The sequence below is a fragment of the Hyphopichia burtonii genome (assembly GCF_001661395.1).
Source record: "Hyphopichia burtonii NRRL Y-1933 unplaced genomic scaffold HYPBUscaffold_3, whole genome shotgun sequence".
In the NCBI taxonomy this organism is placed as follows: Eukaryota; Fungi; Ascomycota; class Pichiomycetes; order Serinales; family Debaryomycetaceae; genus Hyphopichia; species Hyphopichia burtonii.
In genome coordinates this window covers 719,592-747,405 of record NW_017963730.1, presented here as the reverse complement: position 1 = coordinate 747,405, position 27,814 = coordinate 719,592, and the positions used below count along the sequence as shown (strand labels likewise).

Below are 27,814 nucleotides of genomic sequence, written 5' to 3'. Positions count from 1 at the left end.
ATTTCCTTACGATTGTTTATAATGTTTTTGATGCCAATATATATTTAATTAATAGTTAAGATGTTTTGTATTGCAATAATGATTTCCTTAAGCAAAAAAATAAGAAAGGATGAAGTTTAAAAAATAAATGGTCCCTAGCAGGATCGAACTGCTGATCTTGGCGTTATTAGCACCACGCCTTAACCAACTGGGCCAAGGGACCGTTTTATGTTTATTTTCGAAACCGCAGTTTCTGAGTCAGCACGGATTTTAAAAGATCTAAGTTTTGATCATTTTTAAAAACTTTTCAATATGGCTTTATTTCAACATCTTTGTAAATAAATTCAATATCAACGTAATACTGAAACTATTACAACTTAATCAAATCGAAATTCGTGTTTTTTTTTTCAAATTTTTTCTTTTCACCCCTATGCCAGTATGGAAACTATCAATAAGGTAGGCTCTTACTACAAGTCATTCTACTTATTCAATACTGTAAAAGAATTAAAATACGAAGCCTAGGTTCGAAATGCTGTGTGTTGCGTTATTCGGAATTTCCATTCACTGGTTTTTTTTTTTTTTTTCAACTTGAATATCAAGAATAAATATTTTGATATATGAATGACGAAATTGATCTATCGATGTGATTATTGAAATACTATGAGGCGTCCTTTCAGCTCGCTGTTGAAGATATTCAGAATCAGAGTATATACATTTGGTTTGCTTTTGTTGCAGAAAATGGCATTCAATCGAACATTGTTTTTCTTCGATCAACTTCCTATGGCTTCAAGCCCCTTGTCTTCTTTGTAAGATTGAGCTATATACTACCGGTGGCCAAAGTTACATATGTAATTCAACAGGAAACTTCATAATCCTATCAAATTCTCGTACTGTGGTAGGAAGAACAGAAGTTGCCCAGTCAAATCAAGTCTGAAGGTCGCATAGTCTTCGATAAAGACTGGCGGTATAGTATTCGATAAAGCCTGGTCGATCAAACTTCTAGCAAGACCAACCCTGAACGCGTTACGTACAATTAAAAGAAATGTTTTTTGCAACTCAAACTGTCCAATCATAAAAATCTGTAGCAACAATCGGAACTTTTTCTTACCCAACCGATCGATGGCACCGTTGACTAGCCTCTTAGCGTTAACCGGCATTCATTTATGTGCTTTTTGCAGCTCATCCCATACCAATTCCGCTTTATCAGGATACTATCTCCTCTGTTGGTAATCTTACAACTACAGGCCACATTGTTTATTCTTTCCACATAAAAAGAAAAAGAGAAACCCTTCTCTGATAGTTTCCTCCCATTTAGCCAGCACAACACCTTGTTTCAACGCCTTCAACTGACAAAAGTCTAACCCTTTCGCTTGTTTTATCAAATTTGTAACGGAAAAACCAACATACTTATTTTTGAATGCGAAAACTAACCAAACTCGGACAATTTTAACGAGCAGCCCGAAATCGAAAGAAAAAATATATGAACGACTTAGAAATCAAGATAAGCAGATATTTGCAGGCTAAATATTCGATTTATAGGCCAGGATTTCAAGTTTGGGTACTTTCAAGTCTTGAAGACAAAATAAACCACTAACCCAAAAGGTGATTAGGAAAGATATTTGTAAAAAGAAAATGATTATCCAAATTTTCAGCTTATCGGAAAACACTTTATCAACATATTAACAGTCATAAAAGACAACTAGAACTCTTTTGCAAGGCTTCCGTGTACCTATAATGGGTCGTAATAATGAATTGGCTAAATACAAATCAAAACCGAAAAAAGCTTCTGCTGAAAGACAAAAAGCACCGGTTGTTAAAAAGCCAAAGACTAAAACGTTTACTGGGTGTTGGACTTGCAGAGAAAGACATCGAAAATGTGATTTAAGGAAGCCTTTTTGCTTAACTTGTGAACGCAATGGTTTGAAATGCTTGGGATTTACTATAAGATTATGCTGGGATGTTTCAAAATCGGATAATTTGAGAAGAACCGTGATATATGATCATACATTGTATGATTATATGACTAAACCTAATAATGAACTAGACTATATCCTTGCAAATATTGATGAACTTAATGATAAGAATGTGAATGTGCTACCGTTTACTGTCTTTAAAGTTAACGACCAACCAACAGAAATGGATCTCTTGGTGAAATGGTTGGAATTCCTACTACCTAAGAAATTGATGCCATTGCTATGCCAACGAGTTACTCAGATATATGTACGGTTCATCAAAGAGAACTTGTTTGATTATGAAGAAGATGTCCCTAATGTTAGTCGAACTTTACTTCGTCAGATAATTATATCGTCCACTTCACTTTGGTTTGCTAAAAGACAGGTTCTATTTGATTTAGAAAGTGTATTACGAAATCTAAATACGAACATTCAAATTCTTCACGAAATGATGATTGAAGTTCCTCAGGGCCTCAATGATAAATGTCTTTTACTTACGTCGGTGTGTAATTTGATGTTATTGTCGTCTCTTTATCCAAGGGAATTGTTCTCAACTTATTCTGTCAACAGTTTTATCAAAATTTCAAAAAAACTCATGAAAATAATCTCATCTTGTGATGATAATGATGACGAATTTGAAAATGTGACGTTAAGGGAGCAGCTCCATGTTCTCAAACAGATATTCATCTATATATATACAACAAGTTATACTGTTGATGATTCCATTGATTATCCATTTTCATTAATAAAAAATTTCGATGCTGAGCTGAATTTCAAAGATTCAGATTTTGTTATTCCCAGTTATTCCTTGAATATGTTCATTAAATTAGTTCTTACCTTTCATAAGCTAAATCGCAAAAAATCGAAAAATAGTTTCCATTCAAAGGTATCTGCTTTCAAAATTGAAGATCATCTTAGTAAAATGGACAGACGCTTTTATTTCCCTAATATTGGTGCTGAAATGAGTATTGAAAAGGCTCTATATTATCAATCTTACTTATTTTATTGTGCTTTTTATATAACTTTTCTCCGCAATAACTATACAGAGCGTTCAATCTCAATGTCAAACATAGTTCTAATTAATTGGAGCCAAAAGCCGATTAAATTTTTAAATGAATACTATAAGAATCACGAATATGCTCCTGGCTGTTTATGGTCGATTCTTGTTATCGGTCTACAAGCTAAGAATAAAGATTCCCAAAACTTGATCATGGAATTCCTAATGACACTATCTCGATTCAATTTAGAGCAAGTTGATATTCTAATCTCTGCATTTAATATTTTATGGCTGGATCCATCGCAATCGGACGTTGCTAAATCAATGCTCAAGTCAAACATAGGCTTTGTTCTTTGACAAATGTTTATAATGTTTCAAATATTCAACTATAAAAATATATACTTTCACGAAGTTTCATATCTCAGTAGTTTTTTTTTTTTCTTTTTTTGCAACCAATCAGGTATTTTTTGAAATTTTGATACTTTTTTCCAAAAAATTATAATTTTCCAAAATTTCGTCATCTAATACAAGAAGCGACTTTCTAATCCGACGAATGCCCTCACTGAACTACCTGTCAAGTTCGTCCAGCGCATTTGTGATTATATAACTGGGATTTGTGGTGCAAATCAATCTGAGCTCATGGAAATAATTTTTTTTTGCAACTAAATTACAAATATTTTAACTCTTCTTCAGAAAAGAAAATAAAAGTCAGTCAACTCTATATATCTAAGGTGAACTATTAAGATTATAGCTACTATAAAATCTCGCTAGTAGAGCTTGAGTTATATGTTTTTCTTTCCCCTGAATTTAGAATAATTGAAAATGGATATCAGAAAGCTATCGAAGCAAAACATAGATATTCTTCAGAACTTTATCGTCGAAGTCGAAAAGAAATCTTTCGGAATGAACAAGTCTCAAATATTAACGACTAGTCCGCCACACTCGGCTTGCTCTGTTAGTTTAGACTATGACGATATACTGAATCAAAGGTTTAATAAGTATAAAGCTTGCTTGTCCCAACCATTTTACATTGACGAATTTTATGGTAGTGCTAAGAGGAGAAAGGAGTGGGTAGTTGTTAAATTAGTACCTTCCAATGATCCAACTAATTCCAAAACTCTTTCGATAAACACGATTAAATTGATTAGAACATTCAACATGGACTACAAACTTCTTTTTGACGATTCATCCTACTTTACCATTACCAGTAATGGAACCAAAAAACTTTTTTATTTCAATGAACCTTCCTTAAGTGATGACAAACTATTTATTGAATTCTCACCTCTTCTCTCCAGTGGTGATTCTGACACTGAAATTAATATTCAAACTTATAGTGCTCAATTCTCAGCAATGAGCCTTGACTCCTCAATGGGGCCCAAAGTTTTTATTGAGCAAACAAATACAGCATTCGATGGTAACCAAAAGGAAGATATTGAAATGGAGGATGTTATTTGTCAATCATTAGTACCTCAAGAAACTGGTGAAACGCTTCAGTCAATTATATTTCTTAGTACAGGTAATTCGAATAAAGAACTGAAAAGTGAGTTGCGAAATAGAATCATGGAGGAAGACACCCTTCTTTCTCCCGAGTCAGAAGACATGGAGAGTAAAAACGAAATCAGGGCATCTTCTATCAAACTAGGAGCGAAAAACGAGTTATGACTGCAAAAAAAAACATATGAGGGCAGTAGCAGGAGTCTTGATCACTAAAACTATAAATATGGTCAAATTTTTTCGTGAAACACCAATGTTAAACATTACCTTTTTTGAAAAAAGAAGGAAACTTTAAAGATAGACTTGTTTATTGAAAGATTTAAAAATTTATGTACGATTTTTTTTTTTTACAGAAAGAAAGAGTAGTGACATTTATCAGACATTGAAAACGATACTATTATAATCTTTTATGTAGGAGGTTAAGAGGTTTGCACTTATTAAAAACACATTCATATATGGTTGCTTGTAATCATCGAAAACGAATTTAGCTCAGATTAAACTCAGAGATATGAACTCTGCCTAGCATTTGAGAAATGATCCTAGAGAATCGTACTTCAAGACAGACGGTATTGCAAAAGACAATGTAATACTAGACGCATAGCTGATATTTGGGTAGGGGCTACCACAAACGCTGCCATAATGTCATAGGTTTACCTCCAGTATTTCTTTCAATATTAGGAAGAGCTGCCCAAAGAACAAAAATACTTGAATACAAGACAAGGAAAACAGGGAAAACAACAAATGAACCAGCAGGCTCAGACAAGAGACCAATGATAAAAGGAAAGATGGCCCCACCAGCAGAACCGAAAGCTGTAATGATTGTTAAACTAGTATACTGAATTTTTCTAGGTAACATTCCTGGTTTAACCGAAGTTCCAACTACATAAGAGTAAAGAGGGCCTATCCATATCCCTGCCAAGGCGACAAAAGTACTTGCAGCTATAGTAGTTGGAAGAGCCCAAGCTAAAACAACCACGACGATAGTAATGAAACACATTACTAGAAGGCTTCTTCTCACACCGAAATATTTTGCCGATGGATGGGTCAAGAATAATCTCCCAAAAGTAAGACCAGCCCAAAAAGCCAGAGCCACGTACCCAATAGAATTGATATCACCGCCTTTATAATCAATCAAGTATGTAACACACCAACCAGAGATTGAAACTTCCGAACCTTGATAGAATAAAATCAAAAAAGCAAAAATCCAAGTAATCCTATTAGTGACTGCTTCTCTCATTGTTGATTTAGAACTAGGAGAACGATCAGAAACCTCGTCCTCCATTGAATCAGCTTCAAATTGCTTAAGATCCTTTTCAGAACCTTGAAAGGCCAGCCCCACTAAAACAAAGCTAATTACCATTTGACCTAAATTTATCAAATAGACAAAATGCCATGGAATCCCATGAGATGCAATAAGAGTTCCCAATAATGGCGATATAGTTGCACCCAATCCATATGCTCCATGTGTGTAAGATAAATACAACGTCAGTTTCTCTAAATTTGCAAGAAAAACGTTTGTCTGTGCCAAACACATTGCAAGACCAGCACCACCAAAAGCAAATGCAGCAACAGTTAAAGCAAAATGGGAACCGGCAGATACAATACTAAAGTGTATGGCACTTAAGAATATACCAAACATGAAAGAATATTGCTTTCCAAGTAGCGGCTGGATTTTACTTGCCAGAGCAGCGACTATTAAGAATCCTACTGCATTTGACATCCAAACTAATGAAACGAGAGTATAATTGATATTATAGTACTTCTCGATAAATGGCAAAAGGGCCCCAGGGGCTGCATCGGTATAACCACAAGAGAAAACATATACGCAAAGAGCAGCGACTCTATACTTGTTCCTAGGTGGATTATTAATTGTCATTTTTGGTTTCTCATCTACCCGATCAGCATCTTGTCCAAGATCTTGAGATACTGATACAGCCTCTGTGTCATTCTGGCCAATTTGGTTTTCTCTGACAACACTTTCAAGTTGAATGGATTGCTTCATACCTGTCTTCTTGATCAAGCTTATAATTGACATTAGTAATTCATTTTTTGTCTTGTAATTTCAATGCCATTTATAGAATAATGTAACGAGCTGAAAAAATCTATAATGTGGGGTGGATTCTCGCGATAATTCGTGGAGACATCAACACAAAGCACCTACGAGATCAGATATATACTATTTTGGTGAATGTATTTCTCTATGTATTCTGGATGAGGTAGGCCCAGTAGTTGGGCCCAGTTGTTTTTGTAGAGGAGAAAGAGGGAAGATAATGATTTGCATTATCTTTTTTCAATGGTAAAAAGGTGTAATAAGACATAACCAGTAATGAGGAAAGTAAGAGTCCAGGCAATAAGGTAGCTGACGTCTTTCCAGAAAGCAGAGGTATCAAAACCAAATGTGGAAAGAATAACTGCACCAGGAACTTCGATGGAAAGACCGTATTTTTTCTCTTTCAAGATTAAGTCTTTAACTTCGTTTATAGCCAAAGCCTCGTAGGCATAATGGAATATCGAAATCCATTGAAGCCATTTAATTTCAGATCTTAAATCTTCACTATTGATGAAAAGCCCTGCAAACAACAAGGAAGATAAAAGAACCAAGACACCCAACATTGTAGAAGTACCAGGTTCACTTATCATGATTCCCACAATCAATACTTCGAAAGAAATGGCAATGTTAAAAAGAACTAGCACAAGAATTGTTTTCAAGAAGCCATTGTGTTCCATGGTTAATCCCACCAAAGGATATAAAATACTTACCAAGATAACTGGAGGTAAGACTCTCAAAGGTAATACATCACAAAATATCTTACTGACAAAGTAACTCAATGGATGATAGTAATTGTTTGCTCTTTCACGTATAAAGATTATTCTTTCAGTCGAGAAAGAATGTAATCCGGTTAAGGATGAGAATCCAAATAAAGCTAAAATGAAAAAAAATAAACCCAATCTATTTTGGAACCCACTTATATCATTACTGACATTATAGTATAGATAACCACAGAAAACACCCACAATCAAAGACAAAATATAACTACTTAATAATAACTTTGGATTTCTGTAAAGATTTTTAAAAGTTCTGGAAGACAAAATCAAAACTTGGCTACCAAAGCTTGCCTGTTTCAAGTATTCATTCTTGAATTTAATAGCACTAGGATTAGATTTTTGATCTTCAATTTCTTGTTTAAGTTCAATTGCCAAAACTGATTCGCTATAAATTTGAGGTAATTTATTATTTATTTGAACTAACGTGTCTTCACCTTGTTTATCTTGACGAGCAATTGGATTATAGTTATATTCATCCCTATGTACGGCAAAATGCTCCCATTCTCTCGTAGTATCTATTTGAGTTGATGGACTACTTTGCAAAAATGCTGCATGTACATCTTCATTTTCGGTATCTTGATCTTCGACATCGCTTGATCCACTTTTAACAAGTTTAACAATTTTTTTATGATCAACAGTTATATCAATTAAGTAATCAGCAATATTATAACCCAAAGGACATTTATAACCATGTCTTGCAAAAAAATCATTACACTTTATCATTTCACCAGAATAAATCAAATCACCCTCACTAAGCAATACCAATTTATCAAATAATGAAACAATATTGCTTCTTGGCTGGTGAATGGTGAAAACCACAGTTCTATTAAAATCCCTAGATAGCTTAACCAAACATTCAACAACATTTCTTGCATTATAAGAATCTAAACCTGAAGTAGGTTCATCTAAAAATAATATTGAAGGAGAAGTAACCAATTCACAAGCAATTGAAACTCTTCTTTTTTCACCACCAGATATTCCTCTTTTAAAATCAGAGCCAATTACTCGGTCTTTAATGTTTAATATTCTCAATTCACTGAGAACCTCAATAACTCTAGTTTCTTTTGCTCTCAAGCTCATACTTCTTGGTAACCTAAGTAAGGCACTATTCAAAACGGTTTCATAAACCGTTAAAGTTGGAATCAAATGGTCTTCTTGATCTACAAAACCAACAATTTTTTTATATTCTTTAGGCCCCAAAATAGTCCCATTCACATAAATATTCCCACTGACTTCACCATTTTTATTTTTACCAGCCAATATATCTAAAAGGGTAGTCTTACCAGCACCTGAACCTCCCATTATAGCCAAGCACTCTCTTGGTTTAACCAAACCGAAAATATCATTCAAAACAGTTTGGCCACTAGGAACTTTATATTTGATTGATTCAAAAGTTAAGGTTGTAGGCGTGAAATTTTCATTCAAAGCATTTAATTCACCTTCGAGTGGTTGGTAATTAATATTATCTGATTTCTTGAACAAGGGACTTCTGCTTATATTGTAAAGTGAAGTAATCACAATAAACCCACAAATTATAACAACACCAATGATACTAATTAAATTACCAAGAGTTAATCTATTATGATCAGGTAAATCATACCCAGGAATCTCACTTTTATGAACACATTCACCAGATTTACAATGCAAAGTAATGTAAGGATCACCGAAAACTGAAGAAATCAAACCATTCATACTGGGTTCAGAGAAGCGACAATTTTTTTTATTAACATCACAGCTAAAGTAACCAGGACCTTTAATTGTTTCGGTTAAAAATTCAGATATATCTATCGATCCAGCTTCACCACACAACATTTTACCAGGCAAACATTTGCATTTAACACTATCGCAGTTGTATTGAGTAGTATTAGATTTTAAATCATATTCAAATTTACATTGATCTAAATCACAATAGAATGATTCTTTTTCATCAATCCAAAATTGGAAATCACAAACCTCTGCAGTTTTGTTACAACTAAAAGTAGCTTGTGGTTTCTTACCATTTAAAATCTTGATAATTTTTTCGTTTGTAACATCACACATTTGATGGTTTTTATTGACAAGTATCCCAGATTTATAGCAGGTACCTTTCAATCCTTCGGGCATGAAAGAGTCACAGCTCTCATCAGTAGTACATAAGTTACAATTGATACCGGACCAACCTTTTTTACATGAACATTTATCATCTTCATCACGAACAGGTCTCTTAGAATTGCCATCCTTCAAAGCACCACACAACGGTTGAGCACAGTCATTACCACCATAACCATCTCGACATTCACACATCCCGGTGAAAGTATTACACTGGGAAAACTGAGTACATTCAAAATTTGGTAGATTACAGTTGAAACAAGGAGGACATTTATCACCTTTGTCAGGTTTATCTTTCTCTTGATCAACCAATGCTTGTTTGATATCAAAAACATCATTGAACACTGCACCTCTCTTTATCCTATCGAAAGAATTGTATAAGTCCTGCTCATTATTCACTTGTAGACCAATAACACTTTGAGTCAAACCAGCAAGCAATACGATTGATAATGATAACTTCATTGCGGCTTCCTCAAAATATATCTATCTCAATCAACCTCTAATATTTTTCACAACCTATTTCAGCAAGTTTCAATTTAATATACTGGAATCGATTATTGGAAATGAATTGAATTGACCTGAATCCAATTTTGTATAGTTAATCTCTTAAGTCTTATCATAATGTCTCACATGTAAACCCCCATGCATCATCTTTTTTGAGTAGCGTTGAAGACTGCAAAACGGTTTTCGCACATACAACATTATACAGACATTTATATATTTATACGGATATTTATATTGGTTGAAGCTAATCATAGGCAATATATATATATTTAACATTTGTTAATGACTCGTTTGAGTGGTTCAACATAGTCTTTTTTCAAACTGTCCTTGACGTACACAATGTAATAGGGAGTAGCGGTATTTCCTTCAGTAAAGTTGAGAACCTCAGATGCTGGAACTTCAGTGACAATTTCATCGTTATACTTTCTATATATATTTCTATGAGGGTCTTTGATATAAACCCAGTAATGACCATAGCTGGCTTCACCTCTATGGATAAATATCGCAAAGATGGAGTAGCCAATTTTAGTGTAGGCTTTGAATTGATTAGATGTTTGTTCTTGTAAGATGGTCAAACGATCATGGATTGATTGAAGTTCATCTTTCAAGCTGTCGATTTGATCTTGAATGGCAAGAATAGTTTCTGCTTTGATACTTAATGATTCATGGTTTATTATCTTGGCTTCAAGGAATTTTTTGGTGGCAATTAAGGAATCAATTATAGATAAATTGGTTTCGGGATCTAGCTTCAATATGTCATCTCGTTTCTCATATAATGAACTTATCTCTGATTTCCATTTGAACACTTCTTGTTTTTTGTTTAATATTTCCTCGTCCTCGGTATCCAAGTATCTGTCAAGATAAATCTGTTCACTGAAAGGGATCGGCTCTAATGATTTGTATGCAATAAGTTTTTCTCTATCAAATAAAACTCTTTGTACATGGAATTGTAAAACTTCCGGTAATTCCTTAATAGTGAGAGTTTTCTTCACCAATCCTTCTTCCAAGCTCACAACATCTTCATTGAAATAGTTATCCAAGGAATCATATATGTCCTTCGGATGATCACTAACATTGATGATTAAACTGAAAAATCTTTCTGCTGACTCTCTTAATTTATTAGATCCGTTTTCATTCTCCATTGGTTTGATAGTTTGTTTGGTCTTCCCGTAAAATAATTTTTTGATAAGGTCAAATTGTTCGCCATCTTCTTCAATAAATAGTGGTTCTAATGCAGTTTCAATTTGAAATGTAACATTTTCAATACACTCAGTAACATCTTGTTGTCTTCCAACTTCTATAGTGCTTTCCATTTGGTCGGTACTAATTTGTAAGATCTGGGGCTCAGTTTCTTTCTCTTCAACTATTTCTTCTTTTCCAGCCTCGGGATGATTTTCATCTTCAACTGGGCCTTCAGTTTTTAGTTCATCATCTCCAAGATCAATCAACATTTCATCACTTGACGCAGGTTTGGGTTTGGGGTCTTCGGCCATTGAAACATCCCCATCACCAGGATCCGGAGATTGGGAAGAAATAAGAATTGGTTGGTCCTTGCTATTGGCTTCCCCTTCTTGAGGAGTATCTTCAAGGACTTCAACCACATCAGAACTTTGTGAACTACGCGCTCCTAATTCAGCACTTTCTATCTCGGCTTGTATTTCTTTGTTAGTTTTGAAAGCAACTGGTTGTGATAATGGTAAAAAAGATAAGTAAGCCAATTCTTTACTTGGCTGAACACATCTTTTATTGGTATGAATCATCTCATTAAATAATTGTTTCAAATGATAAATGAATTGAATTGATCTTTTAATTTCGGATTCTTCAACTTCCCGTCCTCCAATTTTACGATTTTTGTATTTTGAGAAATCAACATCCAATTCATTAAAGTTTAATATCAAATCCCTCAAAGGTTTGATACAGAAGTAGTATTGTAGTAATGAGTTTAAGTAACAAGTGTTACCAATATTATCTAATCCAGATGGCCAATTTTCAGCTGGTAATAGCGAAGAATCGATTTTACCTGAATTTAAAAAACTAAACAAAATCTTCGAATCCTTGGCTTGAGCGACACTTTTCAAGGCTTGCCTTAAGCTTCTGATATCATCTTTATGTTCATCACCAGAACTGTAAGTATCGCTTACTTGAGAAACAGCTAATTTTTCTTGAAACTTGGATATCACTTCAAAATCACTAGTGGAGATTTCACAATTTAATTTCTCACAAGCATCTTTGAAATTGATAGAATAATTAGGGCCTATTATATTTGGATATTTAGTCTCAATGTAATGCATCAAAATGTAACTTTTTCTTTTAACGGCAACTGAAAGTAAACATTTATATAAGAATGATACTTCCCCACTAATTTTGAAATTACTTGCCTGTAAGAGCTCATCGAGTCTAAATTCAAAAGCAGTTATAACAACTTCATCTTCAGTAATTAATTCAACCCCCAATTCATCTAATGCAAGCCCAATTGGAATTATTTCATTATCTAAGAATTTGAATAAAAATTGACTCTTTCTTATATTTGCAATCATCCTCAAGTTTTTATTATAGTAAAAATAATTTTTACTATCATTTTTGTAAGCAGTGAAATACATTGCTACGATAAAATCATCATCAACTTCAACATTTGGACCAGTTAATTGAATACCAATACTTTTCAAAGCGTCCATGTAATCACTATAACCAACTAATTCACCTCTTGAAGATAAGTTATTATAATATGCTCTTAATTTACTTGGATGCTGATTTGAATTAAATTGAATAATATTTTTCAAGGAATCAACATAATGAGGTGAGTTAACTGGGTCAGATCTTATAGTATTTTCAAAACATCTTATAATAATTTCATCTTGGAAATAACTACAACAACTCAAATTAGTAAAAAATGGTAATTGATTCGAGTTATTCTTGTTGATATAGGTCATACTTATATGCTTATCAACTTCACCAAAAGTTCTAAAAATCAATGAACAGTTATCACTAAAAGAATAAGTTGTATCAAAATCATTCAATTGATTTTGAAGTTTAAGTTTTTTAGCAATATAAATGATTTCCATTATTTTACGGATATAAGATTCTCTTAAAGATGGATTAGTAGTTAAAGAAGGAGGAACCAACTCGTCATCATTCGTAGTGAAAGAAAGTTTATTAAATAATAAATCAATATCAATTTTAGCATCCAAGTTTGTATTTTTCAAACTAATTGTTTGAATTTGACGATTAGGCGGTAAATTTATTGGACCTTTCAACACCTTTATAAGAGTTTGAAAACAATGAATTGGACTTGGTATTAAATCTTTTGATAAATTTGAGTCTGGATTACGTTCGATACCTTTTAAATATCTATTTTTTATTGATTCTTGATCTATTATAGATTTCAAATCATCGATTTCAAATTCTGCATTATAAATAGAAACTCTTAAAATATGATTATTATTACTATTCATACTTTTGAAGAAAGCATCATCGATCAAATTAAATGAGGTGATAGATTCATCATTCAAAGATTTCAAATCATCATTTGAGATTAAAGATTTCGGAATTAAATGATATTCATGCTTATCGATATTTTGATAGATATATTGACTAGGTTTGCGTTCAAGTATTGTGAATTTCACATGATTAATTTCATTCAAAGATCTATTAACCAATAAACCCCTAATATTCTTTAAAATTTGATCACTTTCCTTCAATTCAATTTCCTCAAAAGAAGGAGCATAATCAAGATGATTATTCAATGTTAAAAGCTCGAAATCTCTATATGTATTGGATGAACTAAGTAATTGAGATAAATCACTCGAATAAGTAATTGGAATGGAATTAACAAGACTGAAACTCAACAGGTTTGGCCATTTCTTCTTATAAACAGTGGTATATTTAATGTCATCTATAATTCTATTAAGTGATTTAAATGGATATTCAATCAATTTCTCTGAAGGAATCAAGGTATAATTGAATGCTGGTTTGACATTCTCTGAAGATGATGACGGCGATAACGATGACGAATCTGATTGTGAAAAGGGATTGTTGCTTTTCAATTGAGTCTTGTTCCCTTCTTTATCACTTGAAATGCTATCACTATTTTCCGGTTGATTCTCTGGATAATCCTTCACAGTCATTCTTATAATAGAGCTAAAATTAAGGGGAAAAAGAGCTGCACAAAACTTCAATCCAGTCAATTGAGAACCAATCTATGATCCAAAGAAAAAGAAACTCTTAATAATCAACTATTGAAACAAGCAAAGCTAATTGATTAGAAAGAATAGCGAATGATCAAGTTTTTCTCTTTCTTTTCTTATACACTAACTCGTTCCATAAAGAACCGTACACCCAAGAGATGTGAAAAAAAGCGAATACCGGAGAATGAAAAATCGATTTTTCAGTAGATCGATCTAGTGATTTCTTCAAAGTGATTCAGACTAATAGAGAGACATGTCGCAATCACCACAGGTTGATTTTGAGAAGATTCGGTCGAACTCCGACGGAAGTATCAGCGGGATGGCGCTGCTGGCGTTCAATGAAGTGGTGGTGAATAATCCATATTTTGCTGCTGGTGGTGGATTAATGTTATTAGGAACATCATTAGCATTGGCTAGACAAGGGATAGTGAAATCACTGGGGTTCTTATACAGACAGATGTTAGTTGATTTGGAAATTCCTCTGAAGGACAAGTCATATTTATGGTTTTTAGAATGGATGTCAAAATATAAGAATCGTAGTTCACGTCATTTATCGGTTGAAACCAATTTTATTCAACATGACAATGGGGCCATTAGTACCAAGTTTTCATTAGTTCCAGGGCCAGGGAAACATCTTATTAATTATAAGGGGGCATATATGTTAGTTAATAGAGAAAGATCGGGGAAGCTACTTGATATGACCAGTGGGACGCCATTCGAAACGGTTACCTTAACCACATTATATCGTGATCGAGGATTATTTTATGAATTATTGGGAGAGGCTAAGAGAATGGCCTTAAAGGCCAGAGAAGGTAAAACGGTATTATTTACATCGTGGGGGCCTGAATGGAGACCATTTGGAAATCCCCGTAAAAAAAGAATGTTAGGATCAGTTATATTAGATAATGGTATTAGTGAAGGAATATTAGAGGATGTTAAAGATTTCTTAGAGAGTGGAGATTGGTATCATAAAAGAGGTATACCATATAGAAGAGGATATTTATTATACGGGCCTCCAGGTAGTGGTAAAACATCATATATTCAAGCATTAGCCGGAGAATTAGATTATAATATATGTATACTTAATTTATCCGAAAACAATTTAACTGATGATAGATTAAACCATCTAATGAATCATATTCCCGAAAGATCTATATTATTATTAGAAGATATTGATGCAGCATTTAATAAAAGAAAACAAACTGAAGAAAAAGGATTTACATCAGGCGTGACATTTTCGGGATTACTTAATGCATTAGATGGGGTGGCAAGTGCCGAAGAATGTATAACATTTATGACCACTAATCATCCTGAAAAATTAGATCCAGCATTATTAAGACCAGGAAGAGTTGATTTTAAAGTAATGATTAATAATGCCACTGAATATCAAATTGAAAAAATGTTTTTAAGGTTTTATGAAGATGAATTTGAATTATGTAAAGAGTTTTTAACCAAATTCAAAAATTTAAAATTAGATAATGTTAGCACTGCTCAATTGCAAGGATTATTTGTTTATAATAAGAGAGATCCAAAACAAGCAATTGAAATGATTGAAAGTTTGAAAAATCCAAACACGGTTTTCAAATAAATGTATATAGATTAGCGAGAATATCTTTTTAATAGATTAATATGTTTTTGTTTTAACGAAGCTTGATTAATATTTTTGGAGTCAATCATTTTATTCAAGTAATTTACGTAGATGAGGTACACCAACATATCGCTTTGATCATTTTTGAAAGCGAGTGACGTTTTGGAGTTTAACACTTTACGAAATCTTTGTGAATTGTAAGATTTGGATACCGGTAAATGGGATGCCATGGTAGGATGTGGTTGTTGATATAATTATTTATTGATGTTTTTTTATTTTTTTTTTTGTGTATATATATATATAGATAGATAAAATGTACGGGCCTACAATACAGATAAATAAGTTATATATTTACAGAAATATTATAATTTTCTCTTTTTCAACCGGTCATCATCTTCAAGATAAGTACCTTTGATTGACTTATCTAATTCGTGGACCGAAGGTAGGAGTTTTTTATTTTCATCATTATCGTCTATTGTGGGAGATAATGAGCCAAGTTTAAATTTTGAATCGGGATTGAAAGAAGTAAGAGAATGGCGTTGTAAGATTTGACTTGATTTAGGGGGGAATTCTCTCTTTTGTTGTTCGAAATTAGGCAAGGAGTTGGTACGATGATTATTTTCCAAAACTTGAGGAGGAGGATAGAAATGGTAAGGAGGGTGAGGTAAGTGATAAGGTTGTTGCATTATGGGGAACGGGTATTGGTGATTTTCTGGAGAAGCCGACGGAGGTTTTTTCTTGAATTCTTCAATTCTGGAGTTGTTTCTGGTTGAAGAAGGGGTGGTTAGGGTGGTGGAAGGCATTGGTTGTAAAGGGTCCATTAAGATGGAAAGATGGCGATGATTTGAGGAATCGTCGTTGTTATTTAACTTCACATTTCGGAAAGCCACTTCGTGGGGGTTATTGTATACGGTATAATTTGGGTTTAGAGGGTAGGGTTGGGGCACAATATTATTTGGGTTCGAAGATCTGGAGGTGAATTCGTTCAAGTGGTACAGGCTAGCTGGAGGTTGCTGTTGTTGTACTGGAGGATGGACTTGGACGTAAGGGTAGACTGGAGGGGCGGGAGCCGGGGCAGGCCCGGGAGCAGGTCTATTTTTAATCCGTTCAAGTAAGTGGGACTTGAAGGAGGCAAGGTCGTTTTTGGAATGAGGAAGGTTTGTAGAGGGTCTTGACATTGGCAGGGTATTCAAGTCATCAGCGTTTAAGAATTTGACTGGAGTCCTGGAGCGTTCTGAATGATCGGGGTCTTTTTTGTCAAGCATGGGTTCGATCAAGTCGACCAAGTGGACGAGGTCCAATTGATTTTTATGGAGCTCGAGCGAGACGGTGTCGTACTTGGAGGCCAAGGCAAGATGGTCATTTCTCAATTGGTTATAGTTGTTATGGAGTTGGAAGAGTTTATAGCTAAGATGGTCGATTGACTGCAGGTGGGTGCGGCTTTGCAGTTGCAGGTGGGAATCATCAAAGTAGTCCGGGGGTTCTTGTGGTTGTTGTTGTTGTTGTTGTTGTTGCTGCAGCTGTTGCAGTTGCAGCTGATGATGATGTTGTTGTAGTGGAGGTGGTGGTTGTTGTTGTTGCTGCTGCTGCTGCTGCTGCTGCTGTAAGTTGTGATGGTACTCTTCTTGGGGATCATCGTCTTCCCCATGGTACGGATTGGAGGTGGGGATTGGCGGGATTGACTTGATATTGACCACTTCTTTATGACTATTAACATTTTTCAGAGATCTTCTTTTAATCAATTTCAAGCTTTCCAAATCACCTTTACGAAATTGATTAGTAGAATGACGGAACTCCCATTTGGTGATATCATTTGCTGCCGAAGAACCAGCTTCAGCATCGTCACTGGAAGAAGAATTCTGAAAATTATCATTCACCTTATGGAACCCATACATATTCAATTGTCTAATAAAAGAGGCAATATTGGTATGTTTGAAATACAACGCCAACACTTTTGAAAATTCTTCTCCCGGCAACAAGTAGAAAGACACGTTATTGGAAGACCACCATATCAAGTGATTTATCGACCCGTCTTCCAACATATCATACAATTTGTGGATGAATATGGTTTGGGTCTTACCATTTAAATTTTTTTTCTCTCCATCTCGGTCACTGGTGGGTGTCACCGAACGAACCCGTGCTATAGGAATTGATTCCTCCTTCTGTTGCGGTATTAGTAGATCACTCAACAGACTGGATCTAGGTGGCGGTTTATCGGTCATGGTGGACCATAAAGAAGAAGCTGGAGGGAGTAACTTTTTTTTCTCTTTATTTCCGCTGTACTACGCCTATCTCATCTGGTTTACGGCACCAACTCACCAATCCTCGCTCAGTCCTCAATCCTCGCTCAGTCCTCTCAATCCTCACCCAACCCTCTCAGTCCTCTCAATCCTCACCCAACCCTCTCAATCCTCACCCAACCCTCTCAATCCTCACTCAATCCTCTCAATCCTCACTCCAGTACTCAGTCCTCACTGCTCAATCCTTACTCAACTGCTCCTACTACAAAATAATCTGGTGGCCCTCATCTCAAGTATCCAATGAGGATCCCATAATTTAATCATTTCTTTTTCCGGGGCTTTCTTTTGCCAGTTTTTGCTACGGGTTTTCCAGTGGAATGAAATTAATTAATCCCTTGTCATTTCTTTTTCTCTTCTGTTAATTTTTTTTTCTGTCTTTTTTTTTGTTTTGTTAGCGGATTTTTTTTCTTTTCTTTTGTTAATTTTTCTTTTTGTTAGTTTTTTTGTTTTGTTAGTGAGTTTTTTTTTTTTTGTTAGTGAGTTTTTTTTTTTTTGTTAGGGTGTTTTTTTTTTTTTTTTAGGGAGTTTTTTTTTTTTTTTAATTTTTCTTTTTTTTGCGATTTTTTGGTTGGCTCATTCAAATTTTTCTTTTTTAGTGAGGAAAAGTTCATTTTCTTTCTTCTGACTCCTTTTAATTAACACTTATCAATAAATCTTTAAAGCTTACCAATACCCCAGAACACATCAACACCCCGATAATCCATTTAGAAACCGCTTTGCTAACGTTTTGATGAATTCGCAAATAAATAATTCCAACGACAAAAACGATCAGGTGTTTCAAGAAGATACTCCGTTTAGACAACCTTCAGTGTTTCTTGATTCATCCAGTAAGAGAAACTCAGCATCCAGTCCTTCGGATCAGCTGAAACGGGTTCGGTTGGACGCTGCGGCCGTGGCCTCTTCCAACTTACACCGGAACCATCATAATCTACATCAATACCGCCGTCCTCTGCAGTTGGCTGCTTTGCAACGTCATCATCAGTTATTGAAAGAATCGGGCGCTTCCTCCGCTTCCACCGCTGCATCCAACGCCGGCAGTGGTGCTGGCAGCACCACCGCCAACGGCGGCGGCCACGCCGCCGTTGAAGTGGGTGTGGGAGGTGTTGCCGCCAATGGCAACGGCGTTTTAAATAATACCTTTTCCATGAAGAACCAGTCGAGTGTTAACTTGGTCCCGGTCCAGGACGAAGTGGATCCTCACGATACCAACTTGGCCTTGGACTCTTCTTCCACCAGTAGTGACGCCTCGGCTAATCCCCCTACCACCGCGCCCTCCACCAACGCTGATAACAATGAAAATGATGATCATGACGAAAAAACTAACGACAACACCCCGGTTCAAATGGACATTGATGAACAAGAAGAACAACACCAACAACAACAGCAAAAACAACCCGAACAACACCACCAGCAGCAAAAACAACAGGAACAACCCCCGCAACACCAACAACATCAACCAATGAAAAAATCATTGAAAAAACTTTACCAAGTGGCTCCTCCCGCCGGAATCTTGAAAAAATACATTGACAATAAACCTTTAACCAACTCAAACCAAAATAAAGCACCCAAATATATTCGTCGCTTCAGATCTCGCTCATTACCAATAATCACTTATCAGAATCCTACCAATCGTAGTCATGTGTTCCAACACCATATTCCAAATCTGAAAGTAAACACCACCACCACCACTGCATCCTCATCGGCTCATCATCACCACCATCATCAAAGTAAACCAAAGAATTCTTCAAATATCTCATTACCACCAATAAATTTGCAAAGTTTAAAAGAAATTGACTTGCATGAAATCTTGAAGAATCCTCAATTAAGACACGATATCTTGTTTGACCCTCAATTACAATTCAGACCTAACTTAGACGGTGAACGTGGTAGAAGAAAGAAGACTATCATTGATAAATACTGGAATGAAATTGAAAAAGAATGTAAACAATTTTTCATTCCAAATAATAAATCCATAAGAATTAATTCATTACCAATCTTATTTACTACTTTGAGAGATATATTATTATCGTTATTACCGTATAAAGATCGCTCGGCAGTTAATGAAATTATGGATATTGATTTATTGATACAACAATTAAATCACGGATCTTTTGATTTTGTTAATTTGGCCAAATGGTTGGGAGAAGTCTTCAAAAGTCATTGTGCCCCAATGAGAGACCAATGGGTTAGTGATATGATACTAAAATTTGTTAATGCTTACGAAACAAATTCGGTTGAAAAATTGGTTCAAGGTTTAAGAATGATTTTTTCAATTTTAGAAGCCATGAAATTAGATGTTGCTAATCATCAAATTAGAATCTTAAGACCAGTTTTAACTGAAACTGCAGTTGATTTTGAAAAAGATTATTTCAATCAATTAATCAATCATTGTAAAATTGATATTAATGATTCTCTCAAATGGTTTGATAAAAACGTTGAGAAAAAGAAAAATTCGTCAAGTATAAATCATTTTTTAAATGACTCAAATGATTTAACTTCAAATTCAAACTTAAAAATTTTAATTACTTCTTCAATTATTGATTTATTATCCTGTCGTAATATGGCTACTGAATTTCCTTCCACTTTAGCTTTTGATCATACCAGATTGGTTTTATTACGTGCTGATGTACGTCAATTAGTTTGTGTTCAATTATGTGTTGTATTATATAAACAATTATTATTAAATTATTCCCCTTCATCAAATTATAGAAATGAATCTTTTAAACCTTCCAATATCAACAAAGTTCAAGAAGAAATTTTGGCTATAGTTACTGATGATAATGGTAATGTTAAATGGACCAGAAATGTTCAAGCCATTTCTTTACAATTAGTTAAAAATGCTACTACTAATCCCTTGACTAATGAATCAGTTAAATTATTACCAAAATCAATGATTGAATTTAGTTGTAATTGGTTAATAAAACAAATTCAACCTTCTAGTGAAGTTTATGGCTTAATGGAGGATAAAATTTTTAAAGAATTATTAAAAGATATAATCACCAATTTAGAATTTGAAAATTCTTTAATTAATTCAAATCCTGATCAATCAAATGATTCAAATAAAGACTCCAAAAAAATTAATTCAGAATCAAATAATATCGCCCTTAGAATTTCTACTCTTGTGAAATTTCATTGGAACGTCTTTGGCAATTACTACACTGATTATCTAAAAAATTCTTCAAAATAATAGGCTTTTGATTTGGGTTTCCATGGGGGAAAACTGGTTATTCTTTTTCTTTTAATTATTCTTTACTCTTGTGCTCGTGTTTATGATACTTCTTTTCTACGTTTCATTCCTTTCTTCGTTTCATTCTCCGTTTATTTCGTTTCTTCGTTTCTTCGTTCCTTCGTTCCTTCGCTTCTTTGCTTCTTAGTTTCTTCGTTTCTTTTTCTTTTCTTTTGGTTATATCTTTTTTTTTTTTTTTTTTTTTTAATTACTCATTCACTTTTCTTTCTACCCCCAAAAACTTGTAAAAAGGATTGTCTTTTTTTTGCATTTTTTTTATCTACATAATTATCTATTTCTTTAATTCATTATATTTATAATATTACTCGATTTTGTAATAATGCTTGACGATAACTCCTTTGATGCATTGTTAATTGTGCACTCTATTGAGAGAAAAAAAAAAAGCCTACAGCAGTGTTCAAAGAACTCGTATGAAAATTGATTGAATTATAATACTAATTCCAAGTTATTGACAAAACAAACCAATTTCACAACTTTAATCCTATTATCTAAGACGGTCCGCTTCTTGTCTTCAATCACCTTCTCCTTCAAGTACCTTGTAACAACCTCCATAGATATAGATTTGTGAGTTTTTAAAATAACATGCATCCTAACTTTTAAATCTCGCCCTTTGTATTTGATCATCAAATCAACTTGACAATTATATATCATTTCATCCTTACATGGACCTCTTCTGGTTTTTTTATTCAACCCCAGTTTTTCTAGCTTCTGCATCAACGTCCGGCCTAGCAACACCTCATCACTGTTGGTAGAATTGAGTCTGACCCGCTGACCGTCAATCATCAAATCAGAGTGGTTTACCGCTAACCATGGACCCATAAACCGTATTGTTGTCAAAAGTCCATCTGCTTTGACCCTCTCAGCACTTGGGCCACTCTGATTTCCCACCATATACCTGTATCGGTTTCTGTTTGCCGCCATCTGAAACGGGAATTCATCCACCAAGGGTACCGAACTTATCATCGAGTGGGCACTGGTGGGCGCTGAACTGTATTGGCTGCTAAATCCGTATCCTCTCACCCCCACCATAGAGCTGGTTTCGTCGCCACTGTTCCAGCTACTACTACTACTACTAGCTGGCCCTGACATGCCTGCCGTCGACATATACCTATACATAACCAATACCAAATGGATAATAAACTTGAAATGTGATGTATAACTTTCGTAGTGATTTCGCGGGAAAGTGGTGATTTTAAATGCAAAAAAAAAAGTGCTCCTCCAACTCAAACTCAAATCTGTTTGGGAGTTGCAACAAGTCCTCATCTATTCCCCTTATCTTCTTCCCCCTGATCTTCATGGATTGTAGCATCGGTGTTTATGGTATTGGAATCGGTGGATTGTCTATTAGTAAACACATCGTCACTGAAATCATCAGTATCATCGCTTTTGCTATCGTTATTCACCAGCGGGAAATAGTCGTCTAATCCTCTTGATTCCTTTTTCACTTTCGAGTCATAAATAGAGTAGCTATATCCGTCATCGTCTTCGTATATGTTAGCACTACTATCATTATCGGTTTGTGCTAGTGGTTGGTATTCCTGTTTTATCAGCGGCATCAGATAGCCGTTGTCGCCTCTTCTATCACGGTGATTTAGAATAGACAGAGGATCCCTTTTAATGGAAGTGGAAATAGAATCATTCTCAAAGATTTTATCAATATACTTATCCAAATATGGAGTATGGGGTTCTTTCTTTACGGAAATCGCTGTTTCGCTGCCTTGAATGAAGTCAATGGTTTTGGTCTCGAGACTTGTCAACAAGTAGGACACTAATGATAACGAAATACCACTGAATATTCCTACGATTCCCCCAAAAATCAAACAAATTATGAAATAATGAGTGATTTGCAAACTTGCAAAAACCAAATGGGGCCAGGATTTAATGATTAGGTTATAGAGCGATTCGTCAACTGAAAGGCCGGCCTCGAGTTCAATTCCCAATATGAATAACACCGGTTTCAATGGTAGGTACACTATGGCATAGATTGTAATACGTATTGCTATCAACGTTGGTATGATGATTAAATGATTTATGATTTGGTATAGGATACTTAAAGGTAGTAGGATAAGATAATTAACAGGGAATTTGACCACCGAGTACGATATCGACGCCAACTGCTGGAAATACGGTTGCACATACTGAAGATAGTGCTGAATTAATGATATGACTGCCATTTGGGAATATAAAGAAAACCTGTGTTCGCTTAGGAGGGTTGTTTTATTTATATACATTTTTTTTTTGCTTAGGTGCATTCATACATTTTTTTTTTTTTTGTTTAGTTATTGCGTTTTGTATGGGGTGAGATTATCTTCTGCTACAATCTGAGATGATAAAAGGGTATCTATTTTACTATATACCAAAACAGAAAAAGAAAATACAAGAAACGAAGGAAAGAAGAAGAAAAATTTTTCAAGAGTCTAATCAAAAGGTAGTCAGAGATTATTACCTGTTTTGAAAAGAAAGGAAAAACTGAAAAGCAGAACTTTTAATCTTGCAAAGTGTAATGACCTGGAGAAGGTGGTAAATCACCAGATTCCCAAACTTTTTGATCCGAACCTAATTCATATTCAATGGATCCACCATTTTTGAATAAATCATCGTGGTCAAACCAGTTTTGGTTCCAAGATTCACCATTGATCTTGACACTTTGAATGAAATAATTTTCGGAACTTAAATTATTTGCAGTCACTTCAACTTTTTTACCATTTTCCAAATTAATAACATAATAAGGAAGGAAAGGAGAAGATAATAAATAAGTAGTTGTACCAGCAACTGGATAAAAACCTAATAAACCGAAAAGATACCATGCTTGCATGGCACCAGCATCAGAATTACCAGGTAATCCTTTTTTACCATTAGAAAATTTAGAATTAATAATGTATCTAATAGTGTTAACAGTTTTATAATTCTTATTATCATAATTATAAAGATATGGAGTCAAGAAACTTGGTTCATTACCAACATCAACAATATCTTCTGATCCATATAAAGCATACATATCATCTAATCTTTTTACAAAAGTATCATTTGAACCAATTAAATTTTTTAAAGTTTCGATATCCCAAGGAACACTCCAACCGTACTCAATTGGTTTACCTTCATATTCATCATCACCCCAATAACAACCACCACAACTTAAAGGATCATAATTATCATAGGCCCAAGAACCATTTTCTTGTTTGGGCTGAACAAATCCAGTATAATCAAACTTACTAGTGGAAGCATCTTTATTCCAAATATGTTGCCAACCAGCAGATCTTTTCAAATATTTTTCATGATCATCTGAATTACCTAAACCTTTGGCAACAACTGATAAAGAATAATCATCATATGAGTATTCCATAGTACGAGTGACTGATCTTGTATACTTTCTAGTAACATAACCCAAATCCAACCAATCTGGTAAAGCACCTCTACCATCTTGGTTAGAAGCATCGGGAGCAAATTGATCATATTTATAAGGAGGTTGAACTTCAGCATTTTTTTTCATGGCTTTATAAGCGTTATCCCAATCAATGCCATTAATATTTTTAACATAGGCATCAGCCATTACGATATCTGAATTTGAACCACCTTGAGTTCTACCGTTTTGATTTGCTGATCTACCATCTGGAGTATAACCATCATGATTATAAATATTAGTCATTGCTTGAACAATTTCCCCTCCTCTAGTTGGGTTAATTAAATTAAATAAAGGATTAAGACAACGGAAAGTATCCCAAAGAGTGAAGAAATCATCATAATAAACTTCATCCGAGTTCCAAGAAGGAGCTTCACCAGTACGATTTGAAGGTAAAAGATGAGAGCCATAAAGAGCGGAATAAAAAATATCGGTTAAAGTATCATTATTATTAGTATTAATTTCAAATTTACTGAAAACTTCATCATTCCATTTTGAAATTGAATCTTTGATAGTTTGATCAGTATCATAATCGTTACCAAAATCATTCTTAATATTTGAACAGGCTTGATCACTTGAAATAAAAGAAATACCAACTCTCAGTTTTATTTCCGATTTATCGAATTGAAAAACCAAACCAAAGGAATCGTCTTGTTTTGTGGAAGAAGATTCTCCATTATTTTCATTAACGTTAGTACCTTGATAACTAGTGACTGAAGTTGGTTTGGTATCGAAATCACCACAGTAATAGATGGTCCAATCAGATTGTTCACCCCAACCACCTTTCAAAGTATGAGAACCTTTATATTGAGATAAATCATCATTTGCCTCAATTGATCCATTTACTGAATATTGAGACCACCAGGGTCTCAGCGGAGAACTTAAATGATGAGAACCATTAACCAAGATCTTAGCAGAAGCATTGGAAGGGAAAGTATAATGATAAATACCACTACGATCCGCAGCAGCCAATTCCACGTTGACTCCATTAGTAAAATTGACTTGATATTGACCAACACTTCCCGAATCAGCGGATTGACGATCCAAAGTTAATTCTGTGGCAAAATCAATATCGTCGGTATAAGGTAACTGAGCAACAACCCCATATTGAGGAGCACCTCCGGTCCCACTTTCATGCATCATTGAAATCCCCGAGATTTTCCCGTCTGGAGCATATCCCGAATACGCGTTACCGCTAGAAGAGTCAATCACGTCGACTCCAAGCTTGACCATCCCAAACGGACGAGCCAGCCCTGGGAACACATTTCCTCCTCCTTCAGTTCCAGTGAAGACGTCAACATAGTTTTCTGGGTTTGAAACCGTGGATCTCTTACTGAAAATTGTCGATTGGTGATCGGCAATTGCTAGAGATGGTATATTGCAAAGAAGTGGGAGTGCTGAAAGTAACTTCATTCTGCAGATTGGGTGATGAATATGGATGCTTTTCCCGGCAAACTTCCTCTTGCAAATTCACCTATACTTATACTTTCTCGAAGATCACCAAGTCCAAATCAGGTATGCTAATTAACTGGGCTCCGACGACTATTCAAATTCAGTTCCTTGATTATTCAGTAAGGGGTGTACACTCGTGGGGACCTTATAGCGAACGTGGGTCCCTGATTGAGTTTTAGCGGTAAAAAAAAAAGTTCAAAAGGAACAATTGACTAAGTAGAAAAAAGGGCTGCAAAGTACAACTTGACACAAAAAAATAATCAAAGGCTAAAACCGAAACAGAAAAAAACAAAAAAAATATAACGAGCGGCACGTGATTGGTCTTGATGAAGAAACGTAACCGACTCCCAACATAAAATACAATGGACGGAACAGAGGTAATTCCAAGAGGATGGATACGAGATTCCAGGAGGATTTGTTCACATATATATACATTGATACAGATACATACCTTGATACCGATATCTACTACAAGGAGGCATTCAACATACACGAGACACTTAAAAAAGAGAAATTATAAATGATTTCAGCTTTTATTTTCATTTTTAAAGTTCCCACCACCATTGTATTATAAAAGAACAAACGAAATTACATAATGGAAAAAGGAAAATATTACGGAAGGAACAAGTGACTTTAAGAGAACAAAAGAATATGAAGAGACTTTTGCTCCGATTGTGAAATGTGTTTGTTATGAATAAGAAATATTATCGGTGGCCGTATAATTTTTTAAAGTTTGATCTTGCCATAACTGGGCTAAATACATGGCTAAACACCACAATTAGGCTAAATCCCGTGGAGGGCCATTTGCGAGGATTATAAAGTACCAAAACGCCAACGGCTAAGATTTTGGTTAATCCTCACGTGAATACAAGCCAGGGTTTACGCGGGATTCCTTAATTACTCTGATTAAACTTAACAATACCATTATCATCCCAGAGTGTTTCTAGAATAGTTCATGCGGTCGCCTGATTGGGAGCAGTATCTGAAATACGAGCAACCTACGATCCCCTCCTGGTGTCACAACATACGCTTTTATCTTGTTTTGGTGCCATATGGTGATTTAGCATTGTGACAAGAACTCACTTATTAGGGTTTAGTAGGCCCGATCAAGTGTGCTGGTGCACGGATGCAGCCGCTCCCCGGCTCGTGCTGCTGCAAAAAAAAGAGAGGAGGGTTGTCAAGGGCAACTGGTGTACGGGTCCAAAACAAGTTGTGGTGTACCGGTTTATTTTGAAGACAAAGAATGCGTTATTTTTCTGTAAAAAAAAAATCCTTTTTACAAAATTTTTTTTTGTTTTGTTAGCAGAAAAGAAGAAAAAATAGAGTAAAAGGAACAAAAAAAAAAAACAGGAAGAAAAGAAAAAACTGACACTCTTTGGTCATCAAATCATCAGATTAATAGCATCAATTAGCCCCTTGTTATAACACCAGGGGTAGGTTTACCATAGTTTCGATACCATGGGAGACTCCAAATCCAAAAAAACGATTTCAAAGTTGGGATTGGGCAAGATATTCGGGCTGTCAAATAGCGTACCAACTGTTAACGTCAATGCTAATGAATCTAATTTGAATGGTGGGAATGGAAAAGCGCAAGAGTATAATGGTGGGAAGGGGAAAACTCAAGATCATGATATATCTAATGACGAAGATTTCATACTATCTCAACAAGAGAATGATTTTGTTAGTCCTTTACCCAATGAAAATCCTTCAAATCACCCAATTTCACCAGTTCGAACCCCATCAAGTCCTGGTGCTGCTCATATAGCATCACCAACTTCGAAATCAGCATCTCCTCCGTTATCA

At 34.9% G+C, this 27,814-nt stretch overlaps 10 protein-coding genes and 1 non-coding gene across 11 annotated transcripts; 4 read left to right on the top strand and 7 right to left on the bottom strand.

Annotated features, from left to right (window-relative positions):
• Positions 1-128: 128 nt before the first annotated feature.
• On the bottom strand, positions 129-202 carry HYPBUDRAFT_t80. Its single transcript has one exon. It is a non-coding gene; the product is annotated as a tRNA-Ile (tRNA).
• A 2,758-nt stretch (positions 203-2,960) lies between these two features.
• On the top strand, positions 2,961-3,339 carry HYPBUDRAFT_152560 (uncharacterized protein). Its single transcript, XM_020221087.1, has one exon. The coding sequence runs from the start codon at positions 2,992-2,994 to the stop codon at positions 3,283-3,285; it is 294 nt and encodes a 97-aa protein (XP_020076836.1). The 5' UTR covers positions 2,961-2,991; the 3' UTR covers positions 3,286-3,339.
• A 411-nt stretch (positions 3,340-3,750) lies between these two features.
• On the top strand, positions 3,751-4,590 carry HYPBUDRAFT_5607 (uncharacterized protein; the record flags this gene model as incomplete). The annotated part of the gene is made up of 1 exon (XM_020223509.1): positions 3,751-4,590. One exon carries the CDS (start codon positions 3,751-3,753, stop codon positions 4,588-4,590), a length of 840 nt encoding a protein of 279 aa, XP_020076835.1.
• A 451-nt stretch (positions 4,591-5,041) lies between these two features.
• On the bottom strand, positions 5,042-6,457 carry HYPBUDRAFT_156514 (MFS transporter; the record flags this gene model as incomplete). The annotated part of the gene is made up of 2 exons (XM_020222206.1): positions 5,042-6,360; positions 6,427-6,457. The coding sequence occupies 2 exons, from the start codon at positions 6,455-6,457 to the stop codon at positions 5,042-5,044; spliced, it is 1,350 nt and encodes a 449-aa protein (XP_020076834.1).
• Positions 6,458-6,702: 245 nt separating this feature from the next.
• ADP1 (putative ATP-dependent permease) lies at positions 6,703-9,798 on the bottom strand (the record flags this gene model as incomplete). The annotated part of the gene is made up of 1 exon (XM_020218622.1): positions 6,703-9,798. One exon carries the CDS (start codon positions 9,796-9,798, stop codon positions 6,703-6,705), a length of 3,096 nt encoding a protein of 1,031 aa, XP_020076833.1.
• A 311-nt stretch (positions 9,799-10,109) lies between these two features.
• Positions 10,110-13,964, bottom strand: HYPBUDRAFT_156512 (ubiquitin-specific protease; the record flags this gene model as incomplete). Its single annotated transcript, XM_020222205.1, has 1 exon — positions 10,110-13,964. The coding sequence occupies one exon, from the start codon at positions 13,962-13,964 to the stop codon at positions 10,110-10,112; it is 3,855 nt and encodes a 1,284-aa protein (XP_020076832.1).
• A 313-nt stretch (positions 13,965-14,277) lies between these two features.
• On the top strand, positions 14,278-15,612 carry HYPBUDRAFT_107768 (bifunctional AAA family ATPase chaperone/translocase; the record flags this gene model as incomplete). The annotated part of the gene is made up of 1 exon (XM_020218583.1): positions 14,278-15,612. One exon carries the CDS (start codon positions 14,278-14,280, stop codon positions 15,610-15,612), a length of 1,335 nt encoding a protein of 444 aa, XP_020076831.1.
• An 11-nt stretch (positions 15,613-15,623) lies between these two features.
• HYPBUDRAFT_107816 (uncharacterized protein) lies at positions 15,624-15,842 on the bottom strand (the record flags this gene model as incomplete). The annotated part of the gene is made up of 1 exon (XM_020218588.1): positions 15,624-15,842. One exon carries the CDS (start codon positions 15,840-15,842, stop codon positions 15,624-15,626), a length of 219 nt encoding a protein of 72 aa, XP_020076830.1.
• Positions 15,843-15,939: 97 nt separating this feature from the next.
• On the bottom strand, positions 15,940-18,239 carry SFL1 (Sfl1p). Its single transcript, XM_020221086.1, has one exon. The coding sequence runs from the start codon at positions 17,832-17,834 to the stop codon at positions 15,975-15,977; it is 1,860 nt and encodes a 619-aa protein (XP_020076829.1). The 5' UTR covers positions 17,835-18,239; the 3' UTR covers positions 15,940-15,974.
• A 1,225-nt stretch (positions 18,240-19,464) lies between these two features.
• SOK1 (Sok1p) lies at positions 19,465-21,087 on the top strand (the record flags this gene model as incomplete). Its single annotated transcript, XM_020223940.1, has 1 exon — positions 19,465-21,087. A coding segment is annotated over one exon (1,623 nt), but the record flags the coding sequence as incomplete, so codon positions are not given.
• Positions 21,088-23,188: 2,101 nt separating this feature from the next.
• On the bottom strand, positions 23,189-25,972 carry HYPBUDRAFT_156509 (uncharacterized protein; the record flags this gene model as incomplete). The annotated part of the gene is made up of 3 exons (XM_020222204.1): positions 23,189-23,208; positions 23,668-25,866; positions 25,894-25,972. 3 exons carry the CDS (start codon positions 25,970-25,972, stop codon positions 23,189-23,191), a joined length of 2,298 nt encoding a protein of 765 aa, XP_020076827.1.
• Positions 25,973-27,814: the final 1,842 nt, after the last annotated feature.